Genomic DNA, 19,931 nt, shown 5'->3' on the forward strand with positions numbered 1-19,931 from the left:
CGTGATGCTTTTTTCACTATTACTTTTCGATTTTCTGCTTTATTTTTCAAAATTAGATATATGAAAAATATAGGTTGAATTAAAAATTTATTGTAAAATTACACTTTTTTGTGGAAATAAGACTAAAAGAAGAGAGACATTAAAAGAAGAAGTAAACTCAAAATCGACCAAAAAACACACTTACCTTCAATCCCGCGGGGCAGTCCAATCCATCTGGAGGTCTCTTCTATTGGGTCCTGCATCGTCCCAGCATCTGTCTTTGGGCCGTTGCTCCGGGCTGGCACCATCTTCGCGTCTTTTTCTAGCTTTTTCTTCCTACATTACCCAACTCAGACGTGAGATTGAGTGACTTAGGCTTGAAAAAAAATTGCCGCGCTCATTGTGCATGCGTGAGATCAGCAACTTTTTCCCTTTTCACGAAATGGCTTCTTTTGCTCAGGCCCGAGATGCTTGGGCATGTGCAGAAGGAGCACCCAAGATCCTCCCGGGATGTGTGATGTAGGTTTTCCGGGGGGCTCTGTGCTCCCATTCTTTCTTGATCACTTAGGCGGTGCCTAGGTGGAGGTGCTGCACCCTTTTTTTTTTTTACAAACAACAGAATTTATATTGTACATAAAATTTATATCGTACATAAAAGGGTTGTCTTACATTTTATGTAAAGTGAAAAATCTCTGTGTGCCTGGGAGCAGAAAACAACAACAACTGTGTGGCCAAAAAATGGTTCCCAATCTGTTAGGGCCACGGTTGAGCCTGGGGCAAAATTCTGCAGCACATTGCAGGTCTGAAATGGTCTTAAGATGGTATAGTGGACAATATCTTTAAACGGGGCACAGTTGTGAGTGATCATTACATTTTTAAATACATAAGAAACACATTTACAAAATATTCTCAGATTGCAGTATAATTGGTATCTTTGTGTGTTTCAGCTGGTCCTATGTGTGGAGGAAACTTCACAGATATTGAAGGTTTTATCGCATCTCCATCATGGCCGAACCCCTATACAGGAGACAAGCAATGTATTTATGTGATTACACAAGGACGGAATGACCAGATTAACCTCCGATTTACTCATGTGGATCTGCAAAGTAGTACTGGATGTTCCTTGACAACTATTGAGGTATTTGGGGCTTCTGTCACCTTTAACCACTGTGTTGTTTAAACAAACCTGTACTATCGAGGCTGTAAAAAAATCAAGCAAAGGTTGAATAACTGGTTGCCTGTATTGCCTACAGCTCCCTACATCTAATCGATTCTCTCTACCTAGCATAAGTTGTTTTGCATCTGTAAACTGCCTATCCCACTGGTACCTGTATAAGAAATAATGGAAGTCATTGTTACCAGCACACAAACACATGGAGTACAATACAATGATAGTCAGAAGTTTTAACACTCAAGTACTCTTCTAAAAGTATGTTTTGTCTCTTTAAGCTGGAGAGATCTTCATCATCTTTTGTCCAAACAGAGCTCAATCGCTCAAGGACAAGTTTCAACTCTTTCCGATATGACCAAAACCTAAAAAAACAGAAGCTTTTGCTGGAGACACACTTTAGGGTTGGGTGTCTTTGTAACAATAATAAATAGGTAGAGGCTGGTGGCCAGGGTGATTCTTAGGGCCCCCTAATTTCTCCTTGTTTTGCCATAGAAAGGCGCAGTCTTAGAACCATTGCACAGTAAACATGCCAGTCACAAAAATCTCTGCTGGGTTACTGCAGTTACGTTCTAAAATTAAATAAAATATGCTTTTGAAAAAGATGAAATGAGGAAATTCATGCATTGTTTGTTTTTCAGGTATTTTTACAAATGTGTTCTTCTTTTTGTCTAGATTAGAGATGGAGGTGATGAGACGGCACCACTTATTGGCAGATACTGTAACAACACAATCCCTTCTGTCATATCATCAAGCTCAAATACACTCTGGGTGGAATTCAAGTCAGAGGCATCAGCCATAGCATCAAGTTTCCGAGCATTCTATCAAGTGGGTGAGTATGGTAGATACAACTACTATCCGATCTATCATCCTTCAGGTCTCAGTCCACCTTAAACAATCTCCAGATTAAAAAATGAATGAAAAGTCCAAAGTGAAGTGTGAAGCCTTCCAGTATTGGCTGGTACAGTGTGTTGGAAGTGGCATTTTAAAAAACTGTAAGGGACTGTTGGGCATTTAAACCCAATGGCAGCTGCTAAGATAACAATGTTTTCTATACAGAAATATACAGGTAGTCCTCAAGTTAAGGATATCCCACATTTGGACGCCTTCTAGATACGAATAGGGCTTCCCTGCTCGCTGGTGTGCAGAACAGAGGGTTGATTAGGGGACGGGCAGTTTGCATGACTTGCAGAAGAAATCCTTTGCTAAACACATCTGAGGTTCTGGGTGATCTTAAGAGCTGAGCTGATCTGTAACATCTTGTAAATCTTTAATGTCCAAGACAAACTCTGCAGCTGTTTCTTTTTGCATATCAAAGCACAGCTTGCTTCAGAAGGAAATGAATGTCTAGGCTCCCCAAAGATTTTTTTCTTTTTTGCTTTGTTTGTGATTAACTCACAGTGAGGATTTTATACAGTACCTGACACCATGCTGTCTAATAACATGTTGAAACATCTGTCCTAATTGCATTTATTAAAATTTTGTACCTGTTCCGACTTACATACAAATTCAACTTAAGAACAAACCTAAAGTCCTTATCTCATATGTAACCCGTGGACTACTTGTATATATATTTTTTTAGATCAGCAAAGAGCCCAGCTTTTTGGGAAATTAGATTTCTTTTTAAAGATAAACACCAGCCCAACAGCCAAATACACAGTTGATACACACAATTTTGTTTAGTTAATTATGTGGTTTAGACACCCCTGACAACACAGCATAGCCTTGTCATTGAACTCATATTTTCCTACAGTACAGCCTAGTCAAGGACCTGAAACCCTTCTGAAAAGCTTTCTGATTAAGCTGTTCCTGTACTTTGTCATCTTGCAAAGATGGATAAAGTGTTGATTAGCTCACAGTGCCAAAAGTCCCTCTTTCGGTCTAAAAGGCTTGATTGGATTGTAATAAGTAAAAAAAGTTAGAATTTAGGCATATTTACAAGTTAAAAAACTGTGAAAATATACTGAAAACTGTAACTTTAAAAAATTCCTATTGGAATGAATTGTGCTTTTTATCTTCCTGTAGTTTAGCATTAAATTCATATTAAAATTAATATAAATTATTGAACTTTATTTTATTAAACATTTGATGAGCTTAGGAAAAAAGTTGAACCAATCAATATGCAGCACAATGACAGAGCTTACAGACAATTGCAAAGTAGACTGGATGCCCTAGAAGGGGTAACATTTCAACCCCAACACAAGCAAGTACCTCTCAGGTCATAAAAATATATTACTATACTATGAAATGCCTGTAATCTACACATAACCCTTAATCTAACCCCCAGCATTTACCCCTAACTATATACCCCAGCATCCCTGGATAGGGGGCAACATGCTAGATGGTGATAGATGGTGCCTTTACCACTGCAGCTTGAAAAAGTTCTGTGCAATTATCAACAGTCCAAAGTCAGTATTTTATATATATTTGACAGAAACATGACAACACTTAGTAATGGAAAAAGATTACTCAGACACTATGCTGCTATATGTCGGAGGTAGGGGTTTGTCTGCTTCGTCCATACCAATTTTATTCCATACAGGATTTGGAGATTTTTGGCAAATTCTGGTGGTGCTGTCAGAAGGTGTCAAAGAACTATTAAGTGCCATCAGAGAATAAACTATAAAGTTCTGAAATCTGAAAGTTATGATCTGTATTTATATATTACTTTCAGAAAATGCTAAGAAAAGAGACCTTAGTTTCTAAAAATATGTTGTGTGACATGGCTTTAACTCTGATATAAAAAAAAATCTTATCCTAATATATATTTGGAATAATTGGACCTTATTTATTAAAGCTCTCCAAGGCTGGAGAGGATATACTTTCATCAGTGAAGCTAAGGGATCCAGCAAACCTGGGATTAATTTCTTTAAAGTAATTTGCTATTTGTTAGCAAATCTATTTAATCCTGAACCAGATCCATTCCAGGTTTGCTGGATCATCCAGCTTCACTAATGAAAGTGTATCCTCTCCAGCCTTGGAGAGCAATAATAAATCGGGGCCCATTGTACCCAGGATATAGTTCTCTTTTTTTATCAGGAACATTGACAAAGTTTGACATAACCATTTTTGGGGTTCCTAGCATGTGGGGGTTCTCTGTCTGGAGCTGGGGTCATCCGCACGCCACACTACCCAAATCCATACTACCGAGAAAGGACCTGTGAATGGATCATTACTCAGCCCAATGGAGAAGTGGTTGTGTTTACCTTTGACTCTTTTGGCCTCCTTCCAGGTACAGACTGCAGTACTAATTATGTTGAGGTAAGTACTAAGAACCTCACTTTTAGAGACAAATGGTTATTGATAGTGAACCTCTTTAGAACTGCACACCCATTTGGTTTAAAGAGATTGGAGAGATTTGGCCGGGAGATTTAAAGACCATAGGATTTACTCAGCATTTTGCAGATTACATGACTTTGGTTTTAGGGTTTATAAGATGTAAAGCACTCTGAGGAGATAGAGGAAATGCAAGAATAAAAGAAGGTGCTAAGATAAAAGGCAATAAGCACTACAGATAGAGGAGTGGTGGGATTAATTCAAGGTGCATGTTTTTCGGGTGTTTGCTCGGATACCTGAATGTGAGTTGTGTACCTGGAGGGCATTTCTTCCATAGAATGTGGTCTTTGCAGCTAAATTTCACCCATGTGACAGAATTCACCAGCTTTGAAGCTAAGGTTCAGTAATTTTTATTATTATTATTATTAATAATAATATTAATAATAATAAACTGTATTTATATAGTGCCAACATATTACACAGTACATTAAATAAATGTTGCAAATGACAGACAGATACAGACAGTGACACAGGAGGAGCAGAGGACCCTGCCCAGAAGAGCTTACAATCTAAGAAGTGGGGGAAGCAGTGTGAAAGCAGAAACCCTAGGATGAAACCTACTTTTCTAGTTAAATTAATCAATAGCAACGTCTAGATGGAGCTTACTTCCTTCTCTAACTTGTAGTGGAGGGTGAATTCTGATTTCTGCTCCCTGCTGGACAATACAACATTCCTCCACATCATGGCCACATTTTGTAATGGTTCATTCATAGAATGCAGGCAATTGTGTGGAGCCTACGGAGTTTTAAGAAATGTGATTGGATGATAAGCCCTTCACATGGGTTGACCAGGTCATGTATCTGAGCTTTAAGATATTATTTCCCTTTGAACTCCATTCGTTTGCTGCTGTTTTTCTAATAGGAATATCCCATTAATCAATTTTCAGAGCAGTAATCTCAATTTCCTATAGAACACTGACTAAAACTGTTCAATTTAAATGAAGAAGAAAACCTTAGTCTTACAATCTGTGTTCCCAGGCGAAGTTTCAAGCCTAATTTCTGTTGTACCACTGGGACAGTAAGTGAAAGTAATGGGCCTGATATACTAAAGCTCTCCAAGTCTGGAGAAGATAGACTATGGTGGGGGAACCTGGGTTATCCAGCAACCTGGAATGAATCTCATCCAGGATTGAAAACATTTGCACGTTAAAGAAATTCTTTGCAAGTTTTCTGGATCGCCCGCATTCTCATAAGATAGTCTATTTCTCCAGTCTTCGAGAGCTTTTATAAACTAGGCCCAATCTCTCCAAATGTGACACGAATTACTCAAAAAAATTATGTTTTTTTTTATCCAAGGACTGAAGGAGACTTGACATCTATATTCTAGGGGTGAAAGGAATAATTTTGGCTGGTACAGGCTATAAGATCATTTTAATTGGTATTGAATAGATTACCTATGACAGCTGAATAAAAATATTTTTTTTATTGTTTCTGAAGATGTTTCTTTAACACATTATATTTCTAAAGGTAAGAGATGGATCAACAGAAGACTCAACTTTGATTGGAAAGTACTGTGGTTCAGAAGTGCCTCTAATACCAGCTTATTCCACCCAGACAAGCCTGTATGTCAAGTTTGTAACCGATGCTTCCCCTACAAATCATGGGTTTTCAGCCTCCTACAGCTCCCTACTTGAAGGTAAGCATATTTTGTATTAGTCTAGATTCCTCTAAATATACGCATGCACTAAAGAAAATCACATTCTTTTCTGATGTACCTGAGCCCTATTTCTGTCGCTGACATAGTCCACCCACCTATCATTTGTGTGCTTAGCCAATCCAGCCTATCACAGGTGTCATCCTCTGGTGGTTGGATTGGCTGAACAGCATTTTACTTATGATTTATTGTAAAAAAAAAATGTCATAAAGAAATTGAGTGATCCATATTCCGTTTTGAGGTTGGAATAGCTCCAATCAATGTCAGAACCATGACTACTTAACACTTGATTTGCTGACATTTTTTTAACTTAGATACTGTTTGAAAGCATCAGTTACTCATTACGGCTTCCTTTTTTTAATTATGAGTGTTTTTTGTTTCTGTCCAGGTTGTGGAGGAACAATTACCACCCCTCAGGGTAATATATCAAGTCCCGATCACCCTGCTGTGTACCCACATAGTGCCCGCTGCACATGGTTCATCTCAATGCCACCAGGCAATCACATACAACTAACATTCACAAAATTTAATCTGGAGCAAGCATATGCCTGCCAAAATGATTACCTGGAAATATATGACAATGCAATGGATGCAACAGGGAACAAAATTGGAAGGTAGGTTACAACAATGTCGTTTTTTTTTTTTGGTTTTAAAGATGGTGGTTGATGTCAGCTTCAGGCTTTTTTATATTGTCTAACAAAACCTTTAAAATCACTAGTTAAATACTGTACCTGTATAGGACCCCCTCATTCCACCAAAACAGCCCTAACTCACTAATAAGACCTCTGTAGTTGTCTTTTTGTACCTGAGACGTTAGCAGTAGACCTTCGAAGTCTCACTGTTTCTTCCAGTTCCTTCTTCCTATAGTTCTTCTGCTGTCTCTTCCACAGGCACTTAAAGAAAATGAGATACAAATGGGATTCGTTAGACGAGGTTAATCTTTTCCATTGTTCCATGATCCATTTCTTAAACTAATGTGCCCATTGTGGGTATTTTCTATGATGGACATAGGTCAGCATGGTTACCCCGAATGTTCTGTATTTAACCCATATGCAGCAACCTACGATGCACTGTGTGTGTTCTGACATTCTTTCATAGCTAGTAAAATATATATTTTTTTTTTTTTTTAGCAATTCAGACACACCAATACCAGACAAACTATCCTATCTCCCCATGTACCTTTCACCCCCATGACCTTGTTACAAGTTCACTGGTTGTTACCCTAAGGCTACGTACACTCGTGCAATGGTTCTCATCCAATATTCGACTCAGGACGGATATTGAACAAAAATTTGGCGTGTTTACAGCGCTTGTCATCCATCATCCGAACGACCATCCTGGCGACTGATCTTAATGGAAGTGAAGAGGGAGAGAGCGCAGCAGGGTGCCTCTCCATCATTTTCCCCTCTCCATAGAGAAAAACAGTGCTGTATGTACAGCACTCGTTTTTGCATCGTTAGTCGTTGTAAGGGATCATGAAAGATCCTTTCCAATGACAATTATTGCACTAGTGTATGCAGCCTTGGACCACTTTTTAAAACTAATGACTGGTGCATACTACGAACAACTCCCAAGAGTTGCTTGTTGCTTTAGAAATATTCTGGTCTAGTCACCATAATATGGTCAAAGTCACATAGATCCTGGTATCTGCCCTTTTTTACCTGCTTCCAGCATATTTCCCGCAAGAACTGACTAAACCCTTTCAGCCTAATTCATCGCACTCATTGAAAGGTGCTATTGTAAAGAAATAATTATTGGTATTCATTTCATCTTTTGCTGATATTCTGGCTGATCAATGTATTGGATGCTCCAACAGTGAGCATTCTCTATCTTAATTCCCAGCTCTGTCCATGTCTACCTGGGAGTAATAAGTGTTACTCCAAACATTTGATTGTTTCAGATCCTCCTGTTTTACTTTACATAAAGTAAAATAATGTTAATTCTAGAAGGGAGAGGAGTGGGAACATAATGGCCAAAGCAGAGGTGTACACCAGGAAAATCAGTGCAAAGGTCTCAGCTGCCAAATCCCAAAGATATATTAAGAAACTGTCAGGTGGCTGAACTCAGACCACCAAAATGGAGTTACCAAATTCACAATTTTGACACAATTATCAAAACAGCAAACAAATACACAAACACAGGCCACATGCACCCCTATACCTGGAACACTTAATGTTTTTACCAACTGCTATACAGAATAGAGGAATGATGACAAGGTGAGTATTAGTGGGTCAAGGGATCCTTTGCAAGAATACTGTCACTTTACTCTGAATAGGCAAAGTATTAATGTCTCTTTAAAGCTCATAAAATTAGCTCATTTATATTCGTTGGCACAACTGATTTATCATTCTTTATTACAGATTCTGTGGAAGATCAATCCATCCATCAATAACCAGCAGTTCCAACCGAATGGTTCTGCTCTTTGTCAGTGATTCCAGAGATGCGGCTGAAGGCTTTTCTGCTAGTTATGTGTCAATCAATGCATCTACGGGTAAGCCACAACTACCAAAATTGTGTCAGTGGAATGCTGTTCCTCATTCTGCCAAATTACAACACAGATGACCTGGCATTGATCCAGTTTACCTGGCATAAAATTAAAAAAACATATATGTATTGATAAGCTGGTAGCATTAGAAGGGCTAAGGGCAGATATGAAACATATCTGATATTCATCAGATTCATGCTGCAGGATTGATGCGGCAGTTTGATTCTGGCATCTGCAGCACAATCCTTGTAAAGAGTCTTTGTGCTCAGTTGCGTTTTTATCCATGGTGAACCCATAGGCCTTTGCTGAGAATCTGTGTGCCAGCTGCTGGCTTCCAGGGACCCGGGTTCTTGATGCCTGCGGTCGTGTAGCTACGCAGAAATATGGTTTCTGTTACTTTTTTGCAAACCTGCCCAGCCTAAAATAAAACACTCACTGTTATTCATTTAACTAGAACTCTGGGAATGATTCCCACTGTGGAAAGAAAAAAAAAATCAAAGAAACATAGCGGGATCTGTGTACGCTGTAATTTAGATTTCCGTTAAATGAGTCATTGCAGTAAATGCCTAAGGAGATGTACAAATGTTGTAGATGTACTGTGATCCATAGCAATTTATATAAATACTGGAAAAATGTGGGTATAACTGATATATAAATACTAAAGCAATAAAAATATTATTCACAGTGACCAATCACATTCCATCTGTTCTATTAAAAAAAGTAGAACAGAAAAAAGTAATGGCTGTAATCCCACGTTTAATGTTCCACATGTTTGCTTTAGATTGTGTTCTAAAAGCAATATGGGCCCAAGAATCATGATTTTACTAATCACAGAAACCTGTATCCAGCAATAGATGTACATTCCTAATTGTGACTTAAACCTGGAAATGTTAGTTACCTGCACCAGTGCACTCATGCCAATCTATTGCTTTAGATTGTTATAGTAAGTTTAGTTATAGTAAGTTATAGTTAGTTATAGTAAAGTTATAGGAAAGTTATAGTAAGTTATAGGGGCAAGTTCCGAACTTCTATTTTGCAGGTTTGTGCCAGCTTAGAGAATCAGAAAGTATAGAATCCACTAGATCAAAATAACAGCTAGGCAACATGAAGTGTCAAAATGTTCAATACAACAGATTCTGTCTTTCCGTTTGAAAGGGTTTCCCTAATTGTTATAATATTATACTAAAGTCAATGATCCACTGTGTTCCACATATGCAGTGCAGAGTTTTCCATGTTTTTGGTGGATCTGTTCACTTCATCTTTACTACAAGCCAGATCACCAGTCAACAGGGGTTAGGGGGCAGCTATGACATGATAATGCACAGCCATATTACTCCACCATGATGGTCTCCTCCACACAGATACAGTATAGAACATTATTCCTATAAACTTTATATATATTTTAATTTCACAATTTATTGTACAGTATATAATCAGGATATCACAGTACTGTTCTATATTTTTCATTTTCAACATTGCAAGTCTGTAATGGTCAAAGATCATGTGCAAGGTGACCACCAATAATACATGTCTCTAGCTTACCTTTTAGACTCAGATTGTACATTCCAGTCCTCTTTAAAAGAAAAACATTTTGACTGAGCCTATTTAACAAAAAAGGGAAGCGAAATGTGTTCCTACAACTACTATAATGTTTTCATTTATCTGTTTAAGTTAGCAGCTGTTCACATCGATCAATTGGGCATTAGTGATGGAGCTGGGTTTTGGTATGCTGCAGGTTCAAGAACCAATCTTGAAGCTTGCTGAACCCATACACTTGAACTTTAACATAGGGTCCAATGGGAGCCCAAAAGGTGCCTAGCGGAATAAGACACAATTTGCTGGTAGTTCTTTTTGCAAACATTCACATTAGTTTGCTAACTAGCTAGGGGTTAACACTTAAGGTTCAGGGTAAAATCACCATAGGGCTGAACTTGAACCTCATTCATTTGGGGCAGCATAATTTCCTTATACCCAAAATTTATTACATCCAACTAGTTTTTTTTCGTGCCATATACTGTGGTAACATATCATTCATCAAAGGACATAAATCTGAAGTGAGTCAGTGGTGAAATGGTCAAGCTGAATTCCGGCACATGGAGTTAACAGGGGAGATGGAATTAGGAGTGAGGAGGTGGAACACTTGCAGTCTGGTTCCCACATTTACTGGGTTCTCTGCCAGCCATAGCTGAATCACTAAAGCCTAAAACAACTTCTATTCAGTGCTGATTAAAAAACAAACAGTTGTACAATAAGAGTAAAATGAAAGGTTAAAGTACAACTAAAAGCTTATGTATGACAATCTAAATGAATACCACACCCAGTGATGAATAAGTATCATAAGTAAACAAGACACTTCCTTAACTCCCCTGTCTGAGCTAAATCTTTCTACATGTGTTTCTCACACACTTCCCCTTCCAGACACTGCAGATCACAGTGGGAGGGGTTCAGCAACAGAGGTAGTGCTGCCAATCTATAATGAAGTGGGCGGGAATAGGTGTGGCCAGAGGGTGATTGACAAGCTATAGGCCTGTAAATATGCACTAGAGCATAACAAATTGACTGATTATAGGTTAAATGTAATGGCACATATCTCTTAATAATATTAATAAAAGTTATATACTTGTTTTGGAATATAATTTATTAAAATGTCGTTTTAATAACTATACAGTAAAATTTAGATTTAAAACATAGTAATTCCATTGGCGCCAAAGCCTTGGTCGTTCATGAAAGCTAAGTAGTAGGGTTTCTTTTAGCTTCTTTCCATCGGTGCCAAACCACATTTACAAATAACATGCCTATTATCAAATGCCAGATGGCGTTTACAAGACTTTAAATGTTACTTAGAAACAACAAAACTGATTTGCAGACCTGGCAGCAGTAATAGATAATAGTAATAGTAATTTTTTGCTTTAGTTACAAACAATATAACATGGAAGCTGAGCTACTCTTAACCTCAGAATCAGTACGGTTCTCCAATGTGGGTGGGATGTAGTTGGGGACTATAAAACTGCTAGAAATCCCCCTAGATTTGTGCTTTACATTTCACAACTGTTAAGGCATTTCTTGTCTGAACTTTTCAGTAGGCAAAATATATGGGTGTTATTCCATCATTCATCCCGAAAGGACAGGCACTTTAAGCCTGACGGGATAAGCTTGATTTGATTTTTTGATTAGGGTCTGGCCCATAATTAATCTTTCTGATTGAATATTAGTGCTTTATTACTGCCTTTATCACCAAGTGTTCTGTGGAACCCTAAGGTTCATCCTGAGGTTTCTAAGAATTTCCTAACTTTAGTAGTTAAAGCATTGATAACATGATATATTGGCTGATGATGCCTACCTAGTTTTGGCAGCAATGTGACATGACAGAGCTGGTGGCATTGGACCAATACAAATATCCTCTCATTTCTAAGACAATAGGTATTAGCATAATTTTCAGATGTCTGTAAATGGCCATTCTTGTAATTGACCAACAAGGTAAAGGCATTTTTTCAACATACCAGCAAGGTAATGGGCATTCTTTTTCCCAATCTGTAATGGCTCATACTAGTTCATGGGGACCTGTCTTCAAATGACTAGAAGTTTGAGGGGCTTTTGTCCACTAAGCTCCAATGTAGGGTGGCACTGTTCAATTGAGCACCAATGTAAGGGAATATAGCGAATCCTTTTTCATTGGCTATCATTGTAAGGGGTCTTTTCTTCTCTGGACACTATTGTAAGGGGGTACTTTTCCCACTGACCACAAGTGTTGGTGGCACTCCATTGAACATTAGTGTAATCTGTCATTTCTCAGCTGATCACCTTTGTAAAGGAATATTTTGAGGTTCACTTTTTAAAATACTCGCTCCACCATATTATTTATATTTATTCTTTATATTAATTTTATTTTTTTTGTATATGCACACTATATATACTAATACAATATTGTTCTGTGAGCTGTAGATATATTACAATTACAAGAACATTCTTGATACCTGGAAATTTTTTTGCAGAAGGGACATCACCTGTTCTAATCTTTAGCTATAGTTCTGCTTTAATGCTGAAACTTTATGTTGTATTTCGTATTGGATAGAGTGTTGAAGGGTTAGAAGACCTGTCAGATTTCCTGCCTGACTCAATACAGAATGTCTAATGCTACCAGGAAATGAGGTGGTAAAAGTAGATCTGTAGCTACAGAAAAAAAAGTTACGTGTTGTGTAATTTATCATATATCTAGCATGGGAGATTAGCACCAAACGCACTCATTGCAGAGAGGTATATACAATTTTATGGCGCTCTGCCCATATTTATTTGCAAAAAACTTAAAAAAACAAAGTCATTTTCAGCGTTTTTCACTCACAGGGGATTTGCCTGAGGCACACCTGGTCTCAACATGCAACTTCCCTCAGTTTCAAAGGCAGCTTCCTTTTATTAATGGCCAGGTGCACCAGAGCCATTTCTGATCTGGAACAACGGAGGAGTGCTTGGCCCTCCTGGATGGAAGGTACATTTCCCCAATATTTGGACACTGGTCCCTTTAAACTGGTGTGTTTGGAAAGGAGTCCAGGACTGCTTCTCTGTTGGGCAACTATGTTCCTGTATGTTGACTTAATTTCATTGATTTGTGGACTGTGGAAACCCCAGGCTTGGGATTGGACCCTCACAAGAGACTTAAATTGGACTCATCCTTATCGTGGGGATGTTCTGATGGACTATGGACATTTACACCACTAGGCTGAAGTAAGCCCTTTTCTCTTTTGTTTATACCTTACCTTCCTGAGTTGCTGAAAAGTAGCTGTTTTTAGTTATTCAAATAAAGGCTTGTGTTTGTTACACCCTCTTGGTGAAAAGTGTGATGGCTGTGGTCTGAGCTAATCCCCAGACTTTACAATATATATATATATATATATATATATATATATATATATATATATATATATTATTTTACATTGTTGTGCTACAGGAAAGCAAATTTGTAAAAGTAGAAATCCCCCATTTAATTTCAGACTAGACATTATTATTCCATGACACTTAATGCAAAGTAGAATGTCACACTAAATTAAACACAACAAATACAATTTGTATTTTAAATTATCATAGAAAGTAAAAATGTCACAAGCTAATAAAATGGTTGGAATGCACAATCCTAAGGCCCACTCAGTGCAAGGTTTGGCAGAGAGTAAATGTGGACAATCTCAGACAGACTTAAAGGTCACCAGGAATGTTAAAAGTCTCTTTTGTCTTCTGACCTTCCAGATGAAATTGTTCTATGTTGTGCGGTTATTGGGCTAGACATGTGTCTGGCACACAGTGTTAAATAGGGCTTAGCAAATGCAGCGCTATCATGGAGGTTCCGCCAGTGACATCATGCTTAAGCCCAACACGGGAGATGGAGAAGGTTTACAAGCAGAAGTTATTCACTTAGCAGAAGTTATTCACTTAGCAGAAGTTATTTATATGAAATCGATAGAGCTGAGTACACAAGTGGTAGGAATGTGTGTGTTTTGTTTACTGAATGTTGAATGGAAAATCAGTTTGCACTTTACATAGTGTTTTGTATAGAGATTAACACAACAATTTGCTCTAAATATGAGCACAGGTATGATATTAAAAAAAAAAAAAAATTACACATTCAGTATTTCTGTAGGAATTGAAATTTGATCTCACAGCCAGCAAATAAGACTATGTTCCGATGGACAGGTATATATACCGGCCCACATTTTAACCATGGCTGGTATAACAATTCTTACCAGGCCCAATAGAGAGTGCCAGTAATAGAAAATCTGACAGGTCTTCTAACCTTTCAACACTCCATCCAATACTAAATACAGGTAGTCCCTGAGTTAAGGACATCTGACATATTGACGACTTGTAGATAAGAACGGGGCTTCCCTGCTTGGTTGAGTGCAGAACGCAGGCTTGATGGGGGGTAGGGAGGGGGTTTGCATGGCTTGCAGTAGAAATCGTATGCTAAACACAACTGAGACTTTGGTTGTAACTCTTTAATGAACAAGACAAACTCTGGACTTGTTTTTTTTTGCATATCAAAGCACAGCTTGCTCCAGAAGTTAATGTATGTTTAGGCTCCCTGCTCGTTTCTGTGCCGGACTGAGGCTTGTTGGGGGGTAGGGGGGCGGTTCGCATGACTTGCAGAAGAAATCTTATGCTAAACACAGCTTGGACTGAGCTCTTCTGCAACATCTTGTAACTCTTTATTGACCAAGACAAACTCTGTAGTTGTTTCCTTTTGCTTTGTTTGTGATTAACTCACAGTGAGGATTTTATACAGTAACTGACACCATACTGCCTAATATTATGTTGAGACAAACATCTGTCCTAATTGCATTTTTTTAAATAATGCACCTGTTCCGATTTACATACAAATTCAACTTAAGAACAAACCTACAGTCCCTATCTCGTATGTAACACAGGGACTACCTGTACAACTTAAACTTTCAGTTTTAAAGCAGAACTATAGCTAAACATTTTAAAAAAGTGTAGGTAGGTCCTTTATTGCAGAAGGAACAGGTGATGTTCCTTCTGCAATAAAATACACAATGTCTGATACTTTATGGCTTTGCAAACACTTTATGTTGCTTACAGTGTACATTTACCCATTGATGTAATAAATATTTTTTGTTTGATTTTTGTTTAGCCTGTGATGTGGCCTATACAGAAGCAACAGGTGTATTCACCTCACCTAACTATCCTAATAACTATCCCAATAATAAACAATGTGTATATACAATCACAGCCGAATTTAACAAGCAGATTATGCTTAACTTCACTGATTTCAAGCTGCAAACTACTACAAATTGTACCAATGACTATGTGGAGATCAGGCAAGTAACATACTTTACTTATATATTTTAGAGGTTATTTTAAGACATCACCAAAGCAAAATTACAATTTCAATTCATAATTTTATTTTAATCATACCTAAATGACTAAGGTTAATAGAGGTCCAGAATTAAAGGTCCCGCATACTTAGTGGAGTACCAGATACTCAGTAGTTTAAGTCACAATGAGAGATGTGTTTGTAAAATAGACCACGAGCAATAATTTATTTTTATTTCATCATTTCACAATTATAATTACATTAGGCAATACAAATGTTAATCTAAAACTGTCATCATGGCTACTTCCCTGCAACAGAATTATTTCTCAATACTGCCCAATACAAGTCTTTATATAATTCATTTTTCTTGTTTTCAAATGAAGAATAGATGACAACCAATATATACCCAGTTGTTTTGGGCAGTGGCAGAAATTGGTTTTATCCTATGTTTATGGACAAGACTCATAATATTATATGTTCTGCAGTTTCATAATTAATTAATCCTGATAAATTCCTACCATTATTGTTTTTTTTTGGAACAGAGATGGCGGCTATGAAGTATCCCCATTACTTGGTCGGTTTTGCAAGGAAAGCCCTCCTCTTATTATATCTCATAGTAACAAACTTTGGGTAAAGTTTAAAAGTGACTCTGGTATAACATATAAAGGATTCTCAGCTTACTGGGACACAGCAACCACAGGTAAATGTCTGCCGGAATGAAATTATTAAAACGCGAACTTCCACCAAGTCGAAAATCATTTTTAGGTTTACTTTGTGTTTGTAGAGCTTGGTCCCATTACCAGAAATTAACAATTCTACAATCCTGCTCCTTATTCAAGATTGATTCATATCTTGTAATTCCATCACTATTTGTTTGATTGCAATATATTAATATATTTGCAAACAAAAAGAACAACAAACATCACATTTAACATAAATGATACCCAATAGTAGGCTAAGCATTCGTCAATTGGCTGCCAATTTTGTTTCCCTGGTTTCTCTGTGAATAAAATTCTCAGTTGCAGTGCAGTTTAAGATAATACCATGATAAGATGAGCGGATATTTAACTCACATTACAGTATCTGGTGATGATTTTTCCAATGATAATGTGGCGTACTTCCTCACAGCCTGTTTCTTCACAAGCCTCTTCACAAACTGTATGGGTTTAATATACATTATTTAGTTCCTGAATCCCTTTTTCATTAATTTATATGTCTTTATTTATATTGTCTCCATATTTACATGCTGACCAATGATGGAGGTTGTAACAAGCTATAACACTGCCAGGAGTGCTTACATGGTACATAGTACTGTGCATTGTTTAGAACTGCTGCTGCAACAATTCACACACCCATGGCTATATTAAAATTCACTTTCATTTTTTGGACAATGTTATCTGCTTGTAGGTGCACATAAAGACACTCTGTCACTATGCATACTAAGTCATAGCCATGCCTTTTTTTTAAAAATACTGTATTTGTCACAATAGCGGTCTTCAAATCAAGAGAAGAAGGTTTAGGTGTAGAGGAAGGTTTTTCTGTTGAGCAAACCTAATTCTATGTAGTGGACTGACTAGGACCCATGGAAGCACAATGTTATTAAAGAAAGATTTCACTTCCTTCCATCAGCTAGCCACCAGTCAGGTTAACATTACCACCATTGATTAATAATATTAAATTTTTAAACAGGATTTATACAGCACCAACATATTACGCAGTGCTGTACATTAAATAGAGGTTGGAAATGACTGACCAATACAGACAGTGACACATGAGGAGGAGAGGACCCTGCCCTGAAGAGCTTACAATCTAGGAGGTGGGGGAAGTAACACACAATAGGATGGAAGATATGTAGTGTTGGGAAATAGTGAGGGTTTTAAGATAAAAATCGGTTTTGAGGACTCTTTTAAATGAGCAAAAAGTAGGAGCAAGCCAAATAGGAAGACCATTCCAGAGAGTTGGGGCAGCTCTAGAAAAGTCTTGAAGCCGTGCCTGTGATGAGGTTATGAGTGAGGATGTCGTTAGTAAGTCATTGGAGGAGCAAGGAGAGCGGCTGGGGGGGTATTTTTCTACCAGTACAGAAAGGTAAGTGGAACAAGACCTATGGAGGGATTTGAAGGCAAAGCACAGGAGCTTGAATTTGTTTGTAAGGTAAAATGGAAGCCAATGAAGAGAGGCAGCAGAAGAGGAGCGGTGGGAAGGATGGATGAGTCTGGCTGCAGCATTCATAATAGTTTGTAGAGGAGAGAGTCGGGTTAGTGGAATACCAGAGAAGAGGGTACAGTAGTCTAGACGAGATAAAAGCATGTACAAGGAGTTTGGTGGTCTCTTGGGACAGGTAGGGGTAAATTTTAGAGATGTTGCGTAGGTAAAAGTGACAGGACCTGGAAATGTTCTGAATATGGGGGGCAGAATCAAAGGTGATGCCAAGGCAACGTGCCTGAGGAGACGTTGACCTTAAATGTAAGCACCTCAATTGTTAATCTGTCCTTAGTTTAGATTGAGACATTTTTCCTTTATTGTCATTTGCTTTATTTTTTTAACTGTTACTAATATTATTATTACTATTAATATTAATAATAATAATATTATTATTAATAAACAGGATTTATATAGCGCCAACATATTTTGCAGTGCTGTACATTAAATAGGGGTTGCACATAACAGACAGATACAGACAGTGACACAGGAGGAGGAGAGGACCCTGCCCAGAAGAGATAACAACCTAGGACTCCACAATCTACTGTTACGATACATTTAAAATTATTCATAGGTTCAGTTTAATTAGCTTTGAAAATAATATGTTATAACTCCACTTATTTTTTTCCCTATTTGGGACAATAATCTATTTTACTTTCAAGTACAATTTTTTTGCAAGTCAGAGTCCTTTTGATAGTTGTCCCAGAAACAAGATTTCTCATTAGTAAATATTCTATCTTTTCTTTTCCTGAGACAATGGTAAAGTTGTGGATTATTCATTATTCTATATTCAGGTCACATTGGTCACCATAAAAAAAAAAAAGAAAGTAAATCTCTCCATGTGGATAGGAATAAAAACTGAACTAAACTTGAAATCTTCTTCCAACTTTAATAATGCAGGTAAAGAGGTATGATAGTAGGTATTTATGTTTTCTTGCAGGTTGTGGTTCAACCCTAACAGCACTGTCTGGTGTATTCTCATCTCCTAATTACCCCATGCCATACTATGAGAATTCTGAGTGTTACTGGCATCTGAGTGCCTCTAGAGGAAATCAGATTGAGATTCAGTTTGAAAGTTTTCATCTGGAATCACACAAAAATTGTGTCAATGATTATCTAGCTGTAAGTATTTTATTCCTAAATATTACATTTCCATCTTCTGCAATTTTATTGTGAAGGATGTGGGATAGTTGAGATTTATAACTTCTTCACTTGCCTTTTCGGGACTCGGGACTGGCTGTGAAAATTCTTCCCCTGATTTTTTACATTCATCCTCCTGTAAGGGGGGGCTAGTGACATTACTGGTCCATCAGGTAGAGTAGCAAAATACAATTACAATAAACACCGATATTCTGATAGAAAGGTTTCTTTTTCGGGTTCCCAGAGATAAAATCCTAGAGTCCTAGAAATTCTAGAGGGAAATAAATGCAATATAGCCAAAAGTGATCTACTTACAGTTTATCATTCTTAATTTCGTAATGTCATTTCTTAACATAATTTGCTATTTGCTAGCAAATGTTTTGAATCCTGGACCAGATCCATTCCAGGTTTGCTGGATCACCCAGCTTCACTGAACAAAGTGTTTTCTCTCCAGCCTTGGAGAGCTTTATTAAATCAGGGCCAATGTCTTGTTACACTGTTAAAACTAACGCCACTTTTATTTACAATATTTAAAAAAGAAAATATATAATATTTTATTCACACATAATCAGTTGCTATTGTTTTTATTATTAGATAAATCAATGCCCCTTTTTGGCTCCAAAGATATGTACATCAGTATAGTACAGGATTTTGGAGGGGACACACCTCCCATTCTGATGGTTCATGGAGCCCAAAAATACTCAACAAGGAAGAAGTATGTAGAAAAGACTATGAACTGATATTGTACAGGCAACTCCAATATAAAATTTACACTTCAGAATATTTCTGGATAGACTCACCAGCCATTTTTTACAGTGGCCAAATTGTCCAAATGCAACTATCATGTAGACATGTGAGAAGTTGGCAAGACAGATTCAAACATTGATTTCCAGCACAGATATGGCAGCCAGAGCTGCATTAAGGGTGACTGACCATCCACTATCCATGTGGCCGAGCCGATTCCATTGGTAGTTAAGATCTCCTGAGTAATGGTCCAATATGGTGCAGATGCCCTCCCTCGAGGTCCTAAGTGAGGGGAAAATAGGATGCTCACCAACCAGGGAGGTTTATGTTATACCTGGTACAATAAGGGTTGTTTCCTGTTCTTTCCATGTTTGGCTTCTTCTTTTCTTTAATTTTTTTCTCTCTTTCTT

The 19,931-nt window shown here is 37.6% G+C and overlaps 1 protein-coding gene across 1 annotated transcript in view; it reads left to right on the top strand.

Moving 5' to 3' along the window:
- The window catches only part of CUBN (cubilin), a gene marked incomplete in the record, with an annotated part of 126,605 nt that overhangs the window by 26,276 nt on the left and 80,398 nt on the right, over positions 1 to 19,931 (top strand). Inside the window, 9 exon segments of the mRNA XM_072412780.1 lie at positions 927 to 1,117; positions 1,823 to 1,979; positions 4,230 to 4,408; positions 5,950 to 6,118; positions 6,525 to 6,750; positions 8,497 to 8,627; positions 15,256 to 15,442; positions 15,981 to 16,138; positions 18,578 to 18,759. Coding sequence (XP_072268881.1) covers positions 927 to 1,117; positions 1,823 to 1,979; positions 4,230 to 4,408; positions 5,950 to 6,118; positions 6,525 to 6,750; positions 8,497 to 8,627; positions 15,256 to 15,442; positions 15,981 to 16,138; positions 18,578 to 18,759 — 1,580 coding nt within the window.

This window comes from Pyxicephalus adspersus, chromosome 5 (genome assembly GCF_032062135.1).
Source record: "Pyxicephalus adspersus chromosome 5, UCB_Pads_2.0, whole genome shotgun sequence".
Taxonomy (NCBI): Eukaryota; Metazoa; Chordata; class Amphibia; order Anura; family Pyxicephalidae; genus Pyxicephalus; species Pyxicephalus adspersus.